The 17,218-nt window shown below is 58.7% G+C and overlaps 2 protein-coding genes across 6 annotated transcripts in view; one reads left to right on the forward strand and one right to left on the reverse strand.

The window, feature by feature from the left end:
- ADAMTSL2 (ADAMTS like 2) overlaps window positions 1–10,288 on the forward strand; it is a 33,148-nt gene extending 22,860 nt beyond the window's left edge. For 3 of the 4 annotated variants that reach the window (XM_055315133.1, XM_055315129.1, XM_055315124.1), the window contains 8 exons: window positions 223–320; window positions 4,398–4,524; window positions 5,356–5,569; window positions 5,653–5,808; window positions 6,354–6,524; window positions 7,204–7,380; window positions 8,629–8,773; window positions 9,613–10,288. In XM_055315133.1, the coding sequence (XP_055171108.1) occupies window positions 223–320; window positions 4,398–4,524; window positions 5,356–5,569; window positions 5,653–5,808; window positions 6,354–6,524; window positions 7,204–7,380; window positions 8,629–8,773; window positions 9,613–9,731 (1,207 nt within the window). In that variant the 3' untranslated portion in view covers window positions 9,732–10,288. The remainder of the gene's footprint in view (window positions 1–222; window positions 321–4,397; window positions 4,525–5,355; window positions 5,570–5,652; window positions 5,809–6,353; window positions 6,525–7,203; window positions 7,381–8,628; window positions 8,774–9,612) is intronic. The other variant, XM_055315140.1, reaches the window with a different exon arrangement.
- A 1,674-nt stretch (window positions 10,289–11,962) lies between these two features.
- Window positions 11,963–17,218, reverse strand: part of FAM163B (family with sequence similarity 163 member B) — a 28,115-nt gene continuing 22,859 nt past the window's right edge. For both annotated transcript variants that reach the window (XM_055329421.1, XM_055329417.1), the window contains exons 2-3: window positions 14,376–14,491; window positions 11,963–13,760 (exon numbers count right to left, since the gene is read on the reverse strand). In XM_055329421.1, coding sequence (XP_055185396.1) covers window positions 13,359–13,760; window positions 14,376–14,468 — 495 coding nt within the window. In that variant the 5' untranslated portion in view covers window positions 14,469–14,491 and the 3' untranslated portion in view covers window positions 11,963–13,358. The remainder of the gene's footprint in view (window positions 13,761–14,375; window positions 14,492–17,218) is intronic.

Below are 17,218 nucleotides of genomic sequence, written 5' to 3' on the forward strand. Positions count from 1 at the left end.
CAGAGCTGGCCCCAATCCGGGAGCTCGGGCAGCGGGACTGCCACCTGTCCAGGCAAGGGAGAGGCCGACGTCCGTTCCGTCGTACCGCGTGCCTCCCTGCGGTGCTCCCTGCTGTCCTCCGTTCTGGACACTGGGCGTGCTGACTCCAACAGTGTGGACTCTGCACTGGGCAGCGCACCCTCCGGGGAGCGAGCACTCATCCCCTTCTCTGCTTCTCCTCAGGACCAGGCCCAAGACACGCAAGCAAGGCGTGAGTCCAGCGGACATGTACCGGTGGAAGCTCTCGTCCCACGAGCCCTGCAGTGCCACCTGCACGACAGGTACCTATGACGGGCTGCTGACAGGTGGCACCTGCTCAGCCTGCCTGCGCAGTGGGGTTGGGGCCCTGGGGCCCGCCGCTCACTGGTAACCCCGGACGGCCCACAGGGAGAGTGTCTCGTGATTTCCTGGTCAGGGTGGTGCTGTGAGGTGACAGGAGCTGGTGTCCTCATGCTCTCAGCGTGCAGGACCTCGGTTGGGCCCAGCCTCCTGGGGGTCACTCAGGCTACCCCAAACACTCCCTCATCTGCTGCTTTCGGGATTATATCTTATTAGGGCAAATGTCCTTTGGGTCGAAAGTAAGACCTCTCAAGTGGGGAGGGTTTTACTTTCATGCACAGAAGCCTAGGAAGGGAAACTAGACCCACAAGGCAATGGGACAGATTCTAGGACCCTGTCAGGGGAACAGGTAGGAGGGGAACAGAGACACCCCCCCACCCCCCAGCGGGCCCTAGACAGACACATTTGGTTAGTTAGGAAGCGTTGAGCTGAGATTCGAACCCATGTCTGTGCACATGGCTGGCCTCCACCACGTGGGGATACTGGCCGCGACCACCAGAGACCTGGGTTACATCCATGGCCAACTCTGGCTCCCTCCCCTGGGAGGCTGCTGCAAGCTCAGATGTCAAACCCAGGGCCAGCCCCCAGGGCAAACATGGCAGGGAGACCACAGGAGGGCTGACTTCCTGCACTTGGGACTTCACGTTGGGGTTTGGTCAACATCTGGGGCTGCTGCTCACAATGTATGCTGCCCCCACCCTGCCCTGGCACCCCCCAAACTGGGCCCTGCAGCCTCTGGCCAGTGAGGAGGATGAGGCAGGCCACTGCTGAACCCTAGCAGCTGGTGGTCTGGGCTGGGTCACGCCTCCTGCGGCCCTAGTTGGCATTGGCGATGCCTGGGGGGGGGGGGGGGAGCTGGGGACACGGCCCTGCAGGGTTCTGAACCCACCATGGGTCCCTATGTCTTGCTCACACCAGGACTTGCCCTTGGTTAGGGGGCTTGGGCCCCTCGTGCCATCTCAGGAGCCTCCTGAGTGGGCTGTGGGGCAGGCCAAGTTGCCCCCAAGGGTCCGTGGAGGGCATGAGGCCAGCTTTGCAGGGTGTGCGGTGAGCACGGGAGCACCACTGTCTGGCTGGCCACACCACGTGCCCTCAGCAAATTGCTTAGTCTCCTTGAGCTTCAATTTCCTACCTGTAAAATGGGACATGCACCTCTGCCAAGGTGGTTGTGAGGATGCAAAAACAAGGCCGCTGGTCTTGGGAGTGAGCCGCAGGGGCCTCCCCACAGGGCACTGGGCAAGGGGGCGGGGCACAGATCAGTTCTGACAGAGCCCCACAGTCTCCCCAGGACACCGTGTCTGCTGGGATTGTTCTAGAACATGGGAGAGTCTCCTTTTCCCCTGGACACTGTGCAGGGGACTGTACCCTGGGGAGGTGACAGCGTTCAAGGTGGCGGCAAGGGGCCTGATGCCCGGCCCTGGGTGGAAGACAGTCCCCAGGTTAGGACCCAGAGCCACCTCTCCTCACCTGCAGAGTGGCCAGGCAGGGGGACGGGGTGGATTGCCTCATGTGGCTCAAGGGGCCCAGGAAGATGAACCAAGAAAAGGAAGCGGGAAAGACCGATTTGCACTCTGTCAGCGGAAGAGCTCTCCTGAGCCGGGGCTGTCCGGGAGTGAAACCAACAGCCCCAAGAGAGGGTGAGCTCCCTGTCACCACCAAGGCCCCAAGCTGGGCCCAGGTGGCAGGCGGCAGAAATGGTGGAGCTGAATGGTCCTCCTGCCACCACCTCTCGTGAGCTCCATTGAATTCGAAGCTCATGACTGTGGACCTACTACTCTCAGAATCCCATTCTGGGGGGTGCCAGGTCCAGGCCAGGCAATGGTGGGGTTGCAGGGCTTCTGGGGCACGTGGAATCCATGCTATGCGGTGGGCACCCTGTGCTTGGCCGTGAAGTCACATGAAGGACAATTGGAGTGGACCCCTGCCTCCCGAGCTTGTGCAGGGTCTCTTTCTTTTCTTTCAAGACAACCTTTGGAGCGGTAGAAATGCAGCTGAATGTGGGCCAAAGGCTTGAGCTTGAGCTCAAGCAGTGCTTTCGAACTGTCCCTCAGTCTCTGGGGACCCCGGTAGGCCCTGAGCCTGGTCCCCCACCAGCACAGCACCCCGATCCATGTTTCATGCGCTCAGGCTCCCCGCACGGTGAGGCCCCTGTGCATACAGAGGCTTGAAAGGCACTGTGCTCAAGGCTGATGTAATGAAAGAAATCAGTACCTCGACTCCTCCAGCATCTCAGGGTGGGGAGGTCCCAGCGTGGGGATGACCAAGCTGGGGCCCGGCAAGGCTGACAGTGCTCACATGACTCCACCATGACCAGGGAGACACTGAGCTGGGTCTTGAACCCCAGTCTCTCTTGCTCAAGACCTGCCGTGTTTCCAGTCCATGGCGAGGTCTGAATGGATAATCTGGCACTTGGCAAGGGTCTGGCAGTCCCCAGGCCTGGACCTCCCTGGGCCCCAGAGCTGGTGTCTCTGAGGCCTGGAACATTCCAAGCAGACCTGGCCAGGAAGGCAGCCTCCCCCTCAGAGAGAGCTAAAGACGACACAGCCCAGTGCTGGCTCAGAGGAGCCGGTGATTGCAGCCTGGCTCGTCCTTTACGGAAAAAAGAAAAAAATCCCCGTGTAGGCTGCTTCCCAGGCTGTTACGTTCCATCCAGGGCTGGGCTTGGAGAAGCAGCAGCTTTCAGACACACGCTGCTGGGAAGGGAGGGCTGGGGCTCTCCATCAATGGGGAAATGGATTTCCTCCTGGAGGCCTGGCAGCCCCATTGAGGAGGGTTCCATTGTCTCCATCACTCAGGGAGGCTGCCCCATGTCTCTCTCTTTCTCTCTCCCTCACACACACACATCAGCATCCACAAACCCTAACCCTACCTGGGCCTCCATCGATGCTAACAAATCTCCCTGGGGCATCCTGCTTCCTTGGCACGGACCTAACTATGGTTCAGTGAATTTGGCTCAATGTGCCCACTTGGTGCCAGATGCAGGGGTGCAGGGGCAAGAAGACCAGAGGAGTAGGAGATGAGGGGGGCATCAAGGAACTAATGACACTGGGTGAGGGCTGGCCCTTAATGTATCATCCCCCTCATGGGATTTATGGAGTACTGGTGGGCCAAGGAAGGTGAACATGCATAGTAGTGATTAAAGAAAGTTCAAAGAGAGTTGGATGAGGATTAAGGTGTGTCATGGGAGGGCAGGGAGAGTCTGAAGATGAAATGCAACACCTGGGGACGGGGCTGGAAAGGGCTGGAATGGCGAGAGTTTCCAAACATATCCATCCACCCACCCACTCACCCACCAACCTACTCATCCTTCCATTTACCCACCAAACTGTCTGTCCATATCCACCCATCCATTTCCACCACCTACCATATTCGTCCATCCATATCCACCACCTACCATATCTATCATCCATATCCATCTATTCATATTTGTCCATATCCATCCATCCATCTACCCATCCATCCACCCATCCATCCACCCATATCCATCCACCCACAACCTGCTCATCAATCCATTCACCCATCCATTTACTCACAATCTGTCCATCCATCCATCCATCCATCCATCCATCCATCCATCCACTTATCCATCTACCTATTCATCTACTTACCTACTATCCCGTTGACCCAACCATAGATGGGTAGTTGCTGAATGAATGAAAATTAGTGACACCTGGCTGTATTTGCCTCTGTACCCCTGTAAGGGCCAGTTTGAGTTTATTCAAAGCCCAGGGTTTGTGATATACAAAGCAGGTGCCCAGTCTGAGCTGGATGAGGTAGGAGTGGAGGTGGGGCTTCAGAGAGCAGTCAGACCCTAAGACATGGGCAAGGGGAGAGTTCAAATCCACAAAGCTGTCCTCACGCAGCTCTGCCTCTGTTCTGTAAGCTGGTTTCTGTCATCATCCTCAATTTAGACCAGGAAGCTCTGAGAGGTCAGGTGACTTGCCTGTGCACACGGTCCATCTGCTGGTCTCCAGGGGACTCGCTTGTGTCTCATGGGCCCTTCCCTTGTCCTGAACCAGGGGTCATGTCGACCTACGCTATGTGTGTCCGCTACGATGGCATCGAGGTAGATGACAGCTACTGTGACGCTCTGACCCGTCCAGAGCCTGTCCAGGAGTTCTGCGCCGGGAGGGAGTGCCAGCCCAGGTACCTGCCCCCCAGCACCCTGGGCAGCAGTGTGGGGGCAGCTAGGTCTCTGCTTTGCCTCTGCTCAGGGGAGCAGCAGGAGTTAGCGGGCACCCTGCTCCTTCAACGGGCTTTGTGGGCGGGATGTGGGGCCTGCGGGGTGGGGGCACTGACTGGCCTGCCAGTCCTGCCAGTCCTGCCGTGTCCTGCTCTGCCTCACAAATGGTCAGAGACAGAGCCCTAAGCACGTCCTCTTCCCGGTTACGACCACGCCAGGGTCTCCAGAGGAGCCCGAGGCTACACACCTGTTCTCTTGCTGCTTGCTCCATTGGGTCCTTGGCTCCACTGGGTCCTTGCTCCCTTCTGAGGAGCTGGTCATGTGGCCCTAGGGGGCCTGCCCTTCCCCCTGGGGGCCGCCCTGGAGGGCAGCGCTGGCTCTGGGACATGGAAGCCTGATCTCGGGTAGGAGAAGGAGGGAGGGCTTTGGGAGGGAGAAACAGCATGAGCAAGGGAGCAAGGCCGGGACACAGCTCCTCAAGTGGCTGGAAAGCCAGCTGGCGTGTCTGGACGTGACAGCAGGTGGAGGCCACTCGATTCCCAGGCAGGTGGGCCAAGCACACGGTCTGGGCACCAGCGGGGCATCCTGCCCCCCACCTTGGGTGCCTCCCAGGGGGCTCTGGGTCATCAGGTAGCAGCCTCCACCCTGGGGCCTCACCAGCTTCCTGGTTGGCTTAGCCCCGTGTGATTTGGGACACTGTAGGGGGGCAGGCCCTCTCACGGCGTGGGGCTGCATGGGGTCCCTGCCGCAGAGGGTAAGGTGGGGTCTCTGAAGGCCGGCCCCTCCCGAGGCAGGTGGGAGACCAGTAGCTGGAGCGAGTGCTCGCGCACCTGCGGCGAGGGCTACCAGTTCCGCATCGTGCGCTGCTGGAAGATGCTGTCTCCCGGCTTTGACAGCTCCGTGTACAGTGACCTGTGCGAGGCGGCTGAGGCCGTGCGGCCCGAGGAGCGCAAGACATGCCGCAACCCTGCGTGTGGGCCCCAGTGGGAGATGTCCGAGTGGTCTGAGGTGCGTGTATGCGGCCGGGCCCTCGTGGTCGTGTCCCCGCACGTCGGGGCGGCCCTGACCCCTCCCTCACTGCTTCCTCACAGTGCACGGCCAAGTGTGGGGAGCGCAGCGTGGTGACCAGGGACATCCGCTGCTCTGAGGACGAGAAGCTGTGCGACCCCAACACCAGGCCCGTGGGGGAGAAGGACTGCACGGGGCCCCCCTGCGACCGCCAGTGGACCGTCTCCGACTGGGGCCCGGTAAGGGCAGGCCCGGCTGGGGTGGTGCGCGTGGAGGGGTGACCCGTGCCCAGCGACAGTGGGTCCCAGGTTCTTCCCCTTGCTGTGCTTCAGTCTCCCTGTTTTTCTAGAGTGAGGAGGTGGGGTTAAAAGACCCAGGGGGCTGCTCTCCCCATTATTCTGAGGAATCAGGACCTTTGCCCCAAAGCAAGCGGCTCCTTCACAATCCCTTTTCACGACTTCCCTGCTCGTCTGCGCCTATCTCTGCGTCTCTCTGTAAGACAGACACTCAGATGCTCACCAGGGTCCCCTCTGGGTGCTGGGTACACAGATGACCTTTTTAGGTATTTTAGGTGTGCTTTTCTGTGTCTTGTTTTTCCACTGAGCATGTAATATTTCTGTAATTAGAACAGAAAATGTTATTTAAAACGTGGTTGCTGTGGCAACCGCTCCCTCCCCCACACCGCTTGGGGAGCTGGTCCTCTCTGGGAATGACAGCAGGGGGGATGGCATGGCTAGGGCCCTGCCTCTAACCACCCCCCTTCCCCCCTGGCCTCCCCTTGCAGTGCAGTGGAAGCTGTGGGCAGGGCCGCATGATCCGGCACGTGTACTGCAAGACCAGTGATGGACGGGTGGTGCCCGAGTCGCAGTGCCAGATGGAGACCAAGCCTCTGGCCATCCACCCCTGTGGGGACAGGAACTGCCCTGCCCACTGGCTGGCCCAGGACTGGGAGCGGGTGAGTGCCCTGGGCCAGTGGCTGGGCTGCCCTCTGCCTGGGGCAGTGTTTGGCCGAGAGCCAAGCGACCAGGAGGACCGATGGGTCACTTGGGGAATTAATTGCAAATTATGATGGCACAATTCACTAAAAATTAATTGGAGATAGAAAAAAGCGCCAAAGGTAAGAAAACCCCTTAAAACTTGCCAAATCTAAGTAGCCAAATGCCCCATGATGCACGCAGATTGGTCATGTTTTTTTCTTTATGGATTTATGGAGAACCAGGGCTGGGGGCCCTCAGGCTGCACTGGCTCTCGGCTCCCCCGGGGGCCTCTGCATCTATTGGTTTCACGACCATGTCGTCTGCCCACCAACCGGCCAGGTGTTGACTTGTCACTCCAGACCAGTTGTTCTCAACCAGTTCCTTCAGGCAGACTGCTATTAGTCAAGTCATCTCGGGACAAATTGTCATGAACCATTTTGTTTCAAAACAGATGGTTTTCTGTGAAATTGCTTTTGATCAGATGTGTTTTGGGCCAAATGGTTATCGACCAAAGAGTTCTCAGCCAATTTGTGGTTGATCCAAACGTTCTCACCCGGTTGTCACCAACCAAGCTGTGTTACCGGAGTCACGTGTGCTGTGTGCTGGTCCTCCTGGCCTCTGGCCTCTGACCCGGCCCCACCTGTCCCCCACCTCCAGTGTAACACCACCTGTGGCCGAGGGGTGAAGAAGAGGCTGGTCTTGTGCATGGAGCTGGCCAACGGGAAGCCACAGACACGCAGTGGGCCTGAGTGTGGGCTGGCTAAGAAGCCCCCCGAGGAGAGCACCTGCTTCGAGAGGCCCTGCTTCAAGTGGTACACCAGCCCGTGGTCCGAGGTGAGCACCAGCTGGCCACTCTGGGATCTCAGGCCAGCCCTGAGTTCTGGTCCTGCCCCACGTCCCCACAGTGGTCATGGAGCATCACTTGAGTGGGGTGGGGGTAGGGAACAGGAGCCCCGGGGCCGGTGCAGCTGTGGGCAGGCTGTGTGACCTGGGGTCCCAGAGCCTCCAGCCTCAGTGTCCTCATGGGCCAGCTCTGAACTCTATGGGGATGACACAGGGGCATTGCATGGGATGGGGAGCCCTGGAAATTCCTTCCACTGTGATGTTCTATAGTGTACCCCAGACACACCCCTGTACCCATGTACCCACATGTACCCATGGCTTCCATGGTCCTGGTCACTAGGATGTGGAGGCCAAATCCCTAAATCTTAGAATTCAAGGTGAATATTCTTAGAATCTGTAAGGTAGGGTGAGTCCCCTGCTTGGGGTTCCTAGTGGAAATACTTAAGGTGACCAAGTCTTGCCCTAGATGGGACCTCTGCTTCCTACAGCACACATGCTCGTTCAAGAGCAAAAACGTGCACGTTTACTCATTCTGAGTTGCCCACAAGAGGACTGACCTGGAGGGACAGAGGGGCTAAGGGTATGAGGGTGGGGTGGAGACTTCCAGAGGAGGTGTGGGCAGGGCCAGGGCCTGAAGGATGAACAGGCATCCAGGGACCAAGGCTCCCTGCCCACCCCAGCCCCCTCAGGGAGTCGAGGGCTCAGGTCCCAGATGTGTCTGGGTGACATGGGGTCACCCATATCGGGGAGGGGAACAAGAGGGAGCCACCGCCTGTGGGATCTTGGCAGGAGGTTGATGGGGCAACTGGGGTCAGCAGATGTCCCTGGTGTTCTGGGAGCTCAGCGGGGTTTTCCAAGGGGAACATCTGGACGGGGGAGCCTCGGGTGGGAGTGGTGACTTTGGAAGATAGGTCTAATTGGCGCGCGACAGTTTTTTACTGGAGTGGAAACCAGTGCTCTCGCTCGGCCATGGCCCTGTGTGTCCTGAGCATTCTGTCTCTCAGGCCCCAGGAATGCTGAATCCAAGGACCCACCCAGGGACAGTGAGAGAGGAGGGGGCCCCCGCTTCACTGTGCATATGGTGAAGCCGAGTGGCCCTGGGAGAGGATGGGCAGCAGGTCTCCTGTCTCCCATCAGCTGAGACTCAGCAGCCTGGTGGGAGGGGTGGGACGCCCCCTCCTCTGGCCAGACCCCTGCCCTGCCAGCTGGGGGCTCTGGCTACGCTGTCTCTCCCATCAGTGTACCAAGACCTGCGGGGTGGGTGTGCGGATGCGAGATGTGAAGTGCTACCAGGGAACGGACATTGTCCGTGGCTGCGACCCGCTGGTGAAGCCCGTTGGCAGGCAGGCCTGTGACCTGCAGCCCTGCCCCACGGAACCCCCAGGTGAGAAGGGGGAGGCCGACAAGGGTGGGCAGAGCCAGGGCCTGGGGGATGAGCAGGTGTCAGCCACGGGGACCAGGAGGATCCAGGGCCATGAATACCAAGTCCTGTGGGGGAACTAAGGCTCCCCCCACCATGCCTCCTAGAATGGCTGAGCCTAGGTGGGAAGTGCTAGGTGGGAAGGGTGGTAGATGAGGCTTAAATGGAGTGCAGGGTCCCTGGAAGCCATGCCAAGACCTGCATTCGGCTTCAGAAGACGGGGCCAACCATGGGTGGGGACCAGGAATCCAGGATGACTCAAGCTGAACCAAGCACACAGCTCAGGAGCCGGGACCACAGGAGGCAGGCGGCGAGGGCTGCCCCAGGGCTCAAGTGCCTGGGACAGGGGCAGGGGCACCAGGGCAGGCAGCAAGCTACTTCACACCTGTTCTCCGGAGGGGACACGTGTGGGCCTCCCGGGAACATTCAGGCCTTCAGGAGTGAGGTCAAGGCCTCCTCCCAACCCTGGCTCTGGGCATCACCCTTCAGACCACGGGGGAGATACCGTGACATCTCAGGGAGGGGCGGGGGGCAGAAAAGGGCTGGCGGAGCCATAGCGCTCATGGCCCCGAGGTGTGGTGGGCGGCCTATTGTCCCTGTACCCAGAAATGAGCATGTAGAGGCCACCTGTCCACAGGTGCTCTGCGGCCCAGGACCACCCCCGAGTGGATCAAGCTCCCGTAGTTAAGGAGAGGAGTAGCAGGGTGGGGTGGGGGGGTCCTGTCCTGTTGAGTTGTCCTCCTTGGCCTCCTCTGATGTCCTGTTACCACCCCCCCCACCCGCCCGCCATGTCCCTCCCCCAGACGACAGCTGCCAGGACCAGCCAGGTACCAACTGCGCTCTGGCCATCAAGGTGAACCTGTGCGGCCACTGGTACTACAGCAAGGCGTGCTGCCGCTCCTGCAGACCCCCCCACTCCTAGGCCCTGCTGCCGCCCCTCAGAGACCCGAGTGCCCCACCCCTGGGGCCCCCCCGCAGCTGCTGGGGCCCCTCCACGGACACCCTTCCCGAGGGCGCCCAGGCTGTGAAGATATGACACTGAGCCTCTGCTCTCCCCACTCCCACCCCAGGGAAGGAGAGCCCCCCAAGAGCGCCGCTGGCCCCCGCCCCCGACAGAACTGCCCCTGCTGCCTGGGAAGGTGTTCTTAGAGCTATGAGGATGGTTTGTTGGTGGCTCCCTCCCGCCAGCACCCGGCCGTGCACCCGGCCCCACCCAAGGGGCTGGGGACTGTCCTCTCTGCCTCCAGGGCCGTGGGGTCGAGGAGGGCTGGGGGAGCCAGGAGATCCAGGTGCCACCTTGGACCCAGCTCCTGTTCAGGGGCGCTCCTTCCAGGGGAATCGTATCTCACAACTAGCGTCCACTCGCCTCGTCACTCAAAGCTCTCACACACGGAGGGACCTGCTGCACTTTACGCCCCGGAAGGAGGCACACTAGGATATGGTCCTGTCAGCACCTCTGTATGTTAATAAAGTGGTCGTATTTATGGCGGCATCGTGGGCTCCCAGTGGCTCTGGCAGGAGGGCTGGGGTGGCCGTCAGGCTCTGAGAGCCAGGCTGTCCTCCTCATGAGTTCAGGAAGGCCTGGGCTGGTGGCCTGGGGCCTGGGGCCAAGCTGCAGTGTCCCCCTCCCCCTAGAGGAGGTGACAGGGGCACACAAATGGAGATGGGGCACCTGCAGGGGTGAGGGGGACGGAGAGGCATTGGGACTTCAATGTTGCACCCAGAACTGAACTGATCTCACGCCTACTCACTGGTATGGAACCTAGGGAGGGGGCTGGGAGCTGGACAAATTGCACACCCTGAACCTGTGGAGGAAAGCCCCCACCTGGGGGTGTGGGAAGAACAGAGTAAATCAGGCAGGTGAGAATACCGGTGGGGGGCCAGGATGTAGAAGATGCTGAGAGCAACTTGCTCTGGCTTCGGAGGAGGGAGGGAGGACCTGGGTGTCCCCCCCAACCTTGGGGAGTGAGGCTGCCACAGGGCCGAGGAGGCTGCAGGTACTGTGTCCTTTGGGGATAGGTAGCAAGCAGGGGGGCAGGTGGCTGCCGGGCTGCTTCCCTGGGATGCATGGCCCAAACTGGGGCAGGAGCAGGGTACCCTCGTGGAGTTCAGGTGGCATTGAGGGGGCTGCGATTGGGGCTAAGGTTGACGGTCACTGAGGCTATGGGGCAGGCTGGCGTGAGGCCGCTGGCTTGGTTCCAGGGGAGGCAAGTCCTGGCGATCCCGGGCCTCCTTTTTTTTATTTATTTATTTATTTTATTTATTTATTATTTTTTATTATTTTTTTAATTTATTTATGATAGTCACAGAGAGAGAGAGAGGGAGGCAGAGACACAGGCAGAGGGAGAAGCAGGCTCCATGCACCAGTAGCCCGACGTGGGATTCGATCCCGGGTCTCCAGGATCGCGCCCAGGGCCAAAGGCAGGCGCCAAACCGCTGCGCCACCCAGGGATCCCCGATCCCGGGCCTCCTTGATGCACCCCACTGCCGTGCATGCTCTGTCATCACCCCTCATCTCCCTGCCCCACCTGCCTTTCTGGCAACACTCACTGTATACTTGCTGTATGCCAGGCTCTGCGCCACATGCTTCCTAAGAGCCCTGTGAAGCGGGCATCATTATCACCCCACTGCATTGATGCTAGGCCCAGAGACCGTCATGCACTTGTCCCAGGTGACTCAGCCCATCATCTCCACCCTGCTCTCCGGGAGCCCAGAGTTTAGGCTGGTGGCTCCCAGCTTTGGCAGACAGACATGGCCCCCCTGGGAAACACCCTCAAGACATGGTGTGCCGTGGCCGACCCCCCCCAGATGGCAGAGGAAAGGCAGACTGGGCCTGGCACTGGGCTGGACACAGCCCCCTCCCAGAAGGTTCCAGGGAAGGATCTGGGCTGGCCTGGAATCCCAGGCTGACCAAAGGCAACCGTGGCATGGTGGCGATGGTGCTGGAGACGAGTTTTATTGGCTTTTGCTTTTCTCGGGGGGCGGGGGTGCAGTTCCCCCGCAGTGCAGCTGCGTGAACTCACACGGATGGGTGCTTATCTCATCTCGAGTGGATCTAAGAATCTATACAGAAAACAGAGACCAGAGGAGGAAATAGGAAACGGGAACAGAACCACCACAGGAGGTGCCACCTCCTGGTGCTCGCCCCCCCCCCCAGCCCACCCCCCCCCCAAGCAAGTACACAAAACAAACTCATGGGATTCCACAAAGGAGGGAGAGCTGGGCCTTGGGGAATTCAGGGATGGATTCCATTCGCGTGTCCAAACTGAGGCAGGAGGAGAAAGAAGGAGGAAAAAAAAAAATCCAGAAAGCTAAAAATAGTAAGTGTTCCTTAACTGCTCACGTCCAGACAACTCGACTCTTCAGAGCTTTCAGCAAGAGGCAGGTGCTCAGGCTGTCTGCGGCTCAGGGACCCTCAAAGATTTGTTTGACTTTAGGAAGGTGGCTTAGCAGAGGAGCTTGTCTCCCTGGCAGAAAGGAGCTACCATCCCCTGAGGGCTCCAAGGGGGCCCTGAGAGGGCAGGGGGCTCTGGGGCCCTGCTGCCTCCAGCCAGGTCAGGAAGCTGCGTTCCCCAGGCCCAGGCCTCTGGGTCTGGCACATTTCCCAGGGGTGGCCATTGGGCATCACCTTCTCGGCCAGAGAGAGGGAGCTGGAGAGTGGGCTCCCAGGAGACCCCGGCCCTGCTGGGAGCTGGGTGGACAGTGGGCTCACTGAGCTCTTCCATGGAGCGAGGGCAGGATTTGGGGCCTTGCTCTGGGATTCTCCTGAGAAACGGGGCGGGTGGGAGGGCTCGGGGCTGTCTCCCCTGGGGACCAGAGCCTGATGGCCCAGTGGGTAGGAGGGCCTGGTCCCAGGCTTCATGGGGAGGCTGATCCTCGCTCTGTCTGCCTATACACCAGGGCTTCGGAGCAGGGCACGTATTTTAGCCTGGATACTCCTGAAGCAGGTGGTTGGCACGTGACCTCCCTCTTCCACCAGAAAGTCAGTTGGGGCTATGAATCTCAGGGGCCTGGCTGCCCCCAAAACTCTTCTAGGGCATCCGCAGAGAGGCCAGCCCAAAGAGTGTCTCAGCCGCTTGGCACCTGAAGCCAGGGGTGCATGTGTGAGGGGGGCCGGAAAAGGCAGCGGCCCCCTTTCCAGGACAGAACACTGGTCTGCAATTGCTACTGGACCAGGGGCATCGCCGTTGCTACCTCTTCCTTGAACAGGGAGGGGGAGGGGGTGTCAGGGTCCGGCCTTGCAGCCGGGGATGGCGATGTTACCGGGGCCGAGGTCGGGGCTACCCTCTGCTGCAGCTTTACTGGACAGCAACTCCGGGGTCAGGAGCCTGGTACCCCCGCCCCCGAGCCCTGCCTCGCCTGCCGCCCCTACCCCCGGCGGCCAGGCAAGCGCTCCCTGGGTGCTATCCCTGTGGGGGGCTGCGGAGCTTCCCAATGGGCCCCCATGGCTGGCAGGGAGACGAGGAGGGCCGGGCTGAGCCCCGGTCCTGGCCTGGCCCCGGGCCGACGCGCCAGGGGGATGCCACCCTCCCACGCCATGGTGTGGGGCTCAGACATCGGTGCTGATGCTGCGGCTCCGGGAGAAGGCCTCCCGCATGGCCGACAGGCGGTTGGGGTTGAGCGCCTGCAGGCCCCCCAGCCCCCCGGGCGGCAGCTCCGAGTCCTCCTGGCCCACGCTCTGGTAGGCCACGCGCTCCCCGCCGTTGCGCACGCTCTCGTCCTCGGGCTCCTGCAGGAAGAAGGCGGGCGGCTCGTAGTGGGAGCAGCTGCGGCACAGGGCGCGGGCCTGCGGGGTCTTCTGGCTGAAGGAGGTGGAGGCCGCCGGGTAGAGCGCCGGCCCGTTGGTGAGCACGAGGTTGCGGCTGCCGGGCAGCGGGGGCAGGTGCGAGTGCACAGCGAAGTCAGGCTCCTCCTCGTCCTCCTCTGACTCGTCCTTCTTGCAGCAGTAGTACTGTGGGCAGAGAGCTGGTGACGCCTGGCTCCCGCCCGCCCCCTACCCCAAGCGCACGGCGACCACCCCGTGGGACCACCACGCAGGCCGGCCACCCCGCCGGGTGCTGCCGTAAGAGGCTGGCTGGTTTCATCCCCACGGCCACTGGAGGCCAGCGCCAGAAGCATCGCCATTTTGCAGGTGGGGAAACTGAGGCACAGACGGGTCAGGCAGCCCAAAGATGGGTGCTGGGCTGGGCTGCCTTGCCCTGCACTTAGGGCTCCCTCTCCCCTCAGGGACACCTGTGTGTTTGTGGGGGTGCAGTTTGGAGGGCCCTATGGTGTGGGCAGGGAAGGAAGAGTGCAGGGGCGGGGTGGGACTGGGGCAAGGAACACTGTCTATGTGCCACTGGCTAAGACCCTTACCCTCCCTGGGCCTGGGCAGCCTCTCCTTGCAGGGCGTCTGGGAAGGCCCGGGTCAGGTGAGCCAGGTGGCCACATCCTGAGCCCCCACAGGTGGGACCCAGGCCAGGGTTGTGCACTTTGCACCTTCCTCAGGACCCACCCCTTCCCCTCCTCCTGGGCCCCAGCCCTCGCGGGGTCCCCCCTCGCACCTCCCTCAGTGCCCCGGGAGTACCTGAAGCCGGCAGTAGCACAGAACAGCGATGATACAGAGCAGAATCACAGTCGCCAAGATGCCCCCAGTGATGACCACCGTCCCGGCTGTCATCCGCCCCTTTCTCCATCAACAGCCTGCAACACACACCACCAGCATTATGCATTGTTGCTTCCTCACCACAAAAGCAACCCCTTCTGGCTTGGAAAGTTGAGGAAACTGGCTGCAAGAGGCAGGAGAGACAAAACCCCCCCACCCCGGGCCATGCACGCAAGAGGCAGGAGCTGGGCCTGGGCACGGGGGCAGGAGGAGACCCAGGCCGGCTCTGCCCCTCCCACTCCGGGGCCTGGCTTCCACATGTGGAGGGGGTGATGCTAGCGGCATGCCCCACCCTGGCTCCCAGGGCTCCAAGAAGATTTCATGAGCACGCACTTCCCTTGAGTGCTCAGCGTATAGCTCCCTCTCAGGGAATGGCGCCCTTCCAGCCTGGCTCTCCAAGCTCACGCATTTTTAAATTCACCCAAACACAGTCAAGCTGAGCATATGGTTTTGTAACCTAACGAGATTGTCCTTATTTTTCCATATCATTACATTTTCTTCCCGACATCATTTCTAAGCATGTTCCATTGTATAACATATCCGATCGGTTCTCTTTAAGATTTCTAGTTGGGTAAAATACATATGCAGTTTGCCATTGTAACTTTGCTTAGTGTACTGTTTGTTGGTGTTACATACTCCACACGATTGTGCAACCAGTCTCCAGAACGTTGTTACCTTCCTCGACTGGAAACCAATCCTTTTTTGATAGTTAGGTCATTTACTTAAAAAAATATATATATATTCAAAGTGGATGTCTTTCCATACGTGTTTCTTTTTTTTTAATTTTTATTTATTTATTTATGATAGTCACAGAGAGAGAGAGAGAGAGAGAGAGAGACAGGCAGAGGGAGAAGCAGGCTCCATGTACCGGGAGCCCGATATGGGATTCGATCCCGGGTCTCCAGGATCGCGCCCTGGGCCAAAGGCAGGCGCTAAACCGCTGCGCCACCCAGGGATCCCTCCATACGTGTTTCTGAAGCTAAGCGATGGGAGTCATCTGAGCCATGGCCTACTCCAATGACTCTTTCCAGATAAATTCTTAGAAGTGGGATTTTTAGGCCAAAGGACGGGCCCTCATGTAAACTCTCCATCGTGGAACATGTCACAGAAACAAAAGCAGAGTGAACGTGCATCACTAGCTGCACTCTTGTTAGCTTTTCTATCCGTCCCACCGGGCACCCATAAACCCATTCTGGCATCAAAGCGCCCTGCCTGTAGCAGTCACTCATGCCCATTCTCACTGTGGCCTGGTTCAAGTTACAACCACTTGACAACTGGCTTGCAAAACTCCTTGATGGCTAACAATCATCTCCCACAAGCCAGTAGTCGTTGGCTCGACCATACCCTGCTCCAATTCACTATCCCTCATTTTCTTTTGCAGGGGCATGGCGTGGCAGGGGGGTGGGGGTGGGGCAACTGAGTACCTTAAAGGAAATCCCAGAGGGTATCAGTTTACTCATAAATTGTTCAGTGCAAAATCTGACAGATGAAGACTTTAACAAAAATACACAGTCTGTGCTCCGCTTCCTTCAATCGGCTCCAAAATGTCTTTTTTACAGTTTGGTTTGTTCAACGTAGGATCCAGTTGCGTTTGGCTCTTTCGATTCTAGAACATTTCGGTTCCCTTCATTCTCCTCGCCCACTCCCCGCCCCAAGTTGTTTATAGAAGAAACTGGGTCATTTATCTTACAGAATTTTCCATATACGAGAGCTGGCTGGGTTTCCTCCATCACGTGATCCTCCATCACGGTTTTGTCGTCTACACTGGCATCCTATCACATCGCTTTCAGGGGCTGAGCCTCCAGGCCTCCTGTCGACATGCCCAGGATAACCGGTGGGCTTAGCTGCTATCAGTTGAATTCCTTCTTTGGAAAGTTCCTTGCCGACCCTCCGCCTCATCGATTTAGCAGCCTTTGGGGATTGTTACTTAGATCGACTATTTCATCAGAGGCTGCCAGAGAGACTTTTCAAACACCATCATCTCTTCCGCATTTATCAGCTCTGGTCCTCTCTTAAAGAACGTTCCCTAATACCGACACAGTTATCCTGAAATATAGTCTGCAGAGGAAAGGCCCAGATGCTCAGTTCTTAACCAGTTTTCAGAATAGGTGGGCTCCCCAAGAGATTTGTGGTAGTTTCCCAATATCACTATGATCCCACTGATTATTACATATTTAATGTACTTATTGATTTTCAAATGATCCCACTGGGACTATGGGCTTGGAGGCCCTTCACGTCAGCTCCTGTGTCATTTTGATGGGACCCCCCACTAATGCTTGATAACATTTTGCTTTTAAGCACAAGATGTCCCAGCTCATCTTGGTCCTGGGATGCACTCTTGCCCTGTAACAGCCTGGGTCTCTTAGTGGTAAGTGGTTTGTAGAGAACATAGTCTGAGCACTAGGGGTGCTAGCTGCTCCTGGGTCCCCCCCCCCTTTTTTTAAGATTTTATTTATTTATTCATGAGAGACACAGAGAGAAAGGCAGAGACACAGGCACAAGGAGAAGCAGGCTCCATGCAGGGAGCCCAATGTAGGACTCAATCCCGGGACCCCAGGATCACACCCTGAGCTGAAGGCAGACGCTCAACCACTGACCACCCAGGCATCCCTACTCCTGGGTTTTCATTGGTTCTATGCTTTTTCAGACACCAGAGCCAGGGAATACTTTCTTTTCTAGAAATAGAAAAATAAAACATGAGCTTATATTGACCTGATTCCTTGTTTTTCCCTATGATATGTAATAACTTAAAAATAGCATTACCA

The sequence above is a fragment of the Nyctereutes procyonoides genome, unplaced genomic scaffold (genome assembly GCF_905146905.1).
Source record: "Nyctereutes procyonoides isolate TBG_1078 unplaced genomic scaffold, NYPRO_anot_genome, whole genome shotgun sequence".
Taxonomy (NCBI): domain Eukaryota; kingdom Metazoa; phylum Chordata; class Mammalia; order Carnivora; family Canidae; genus Nyctereutes; species Nyctereutes procyonoides.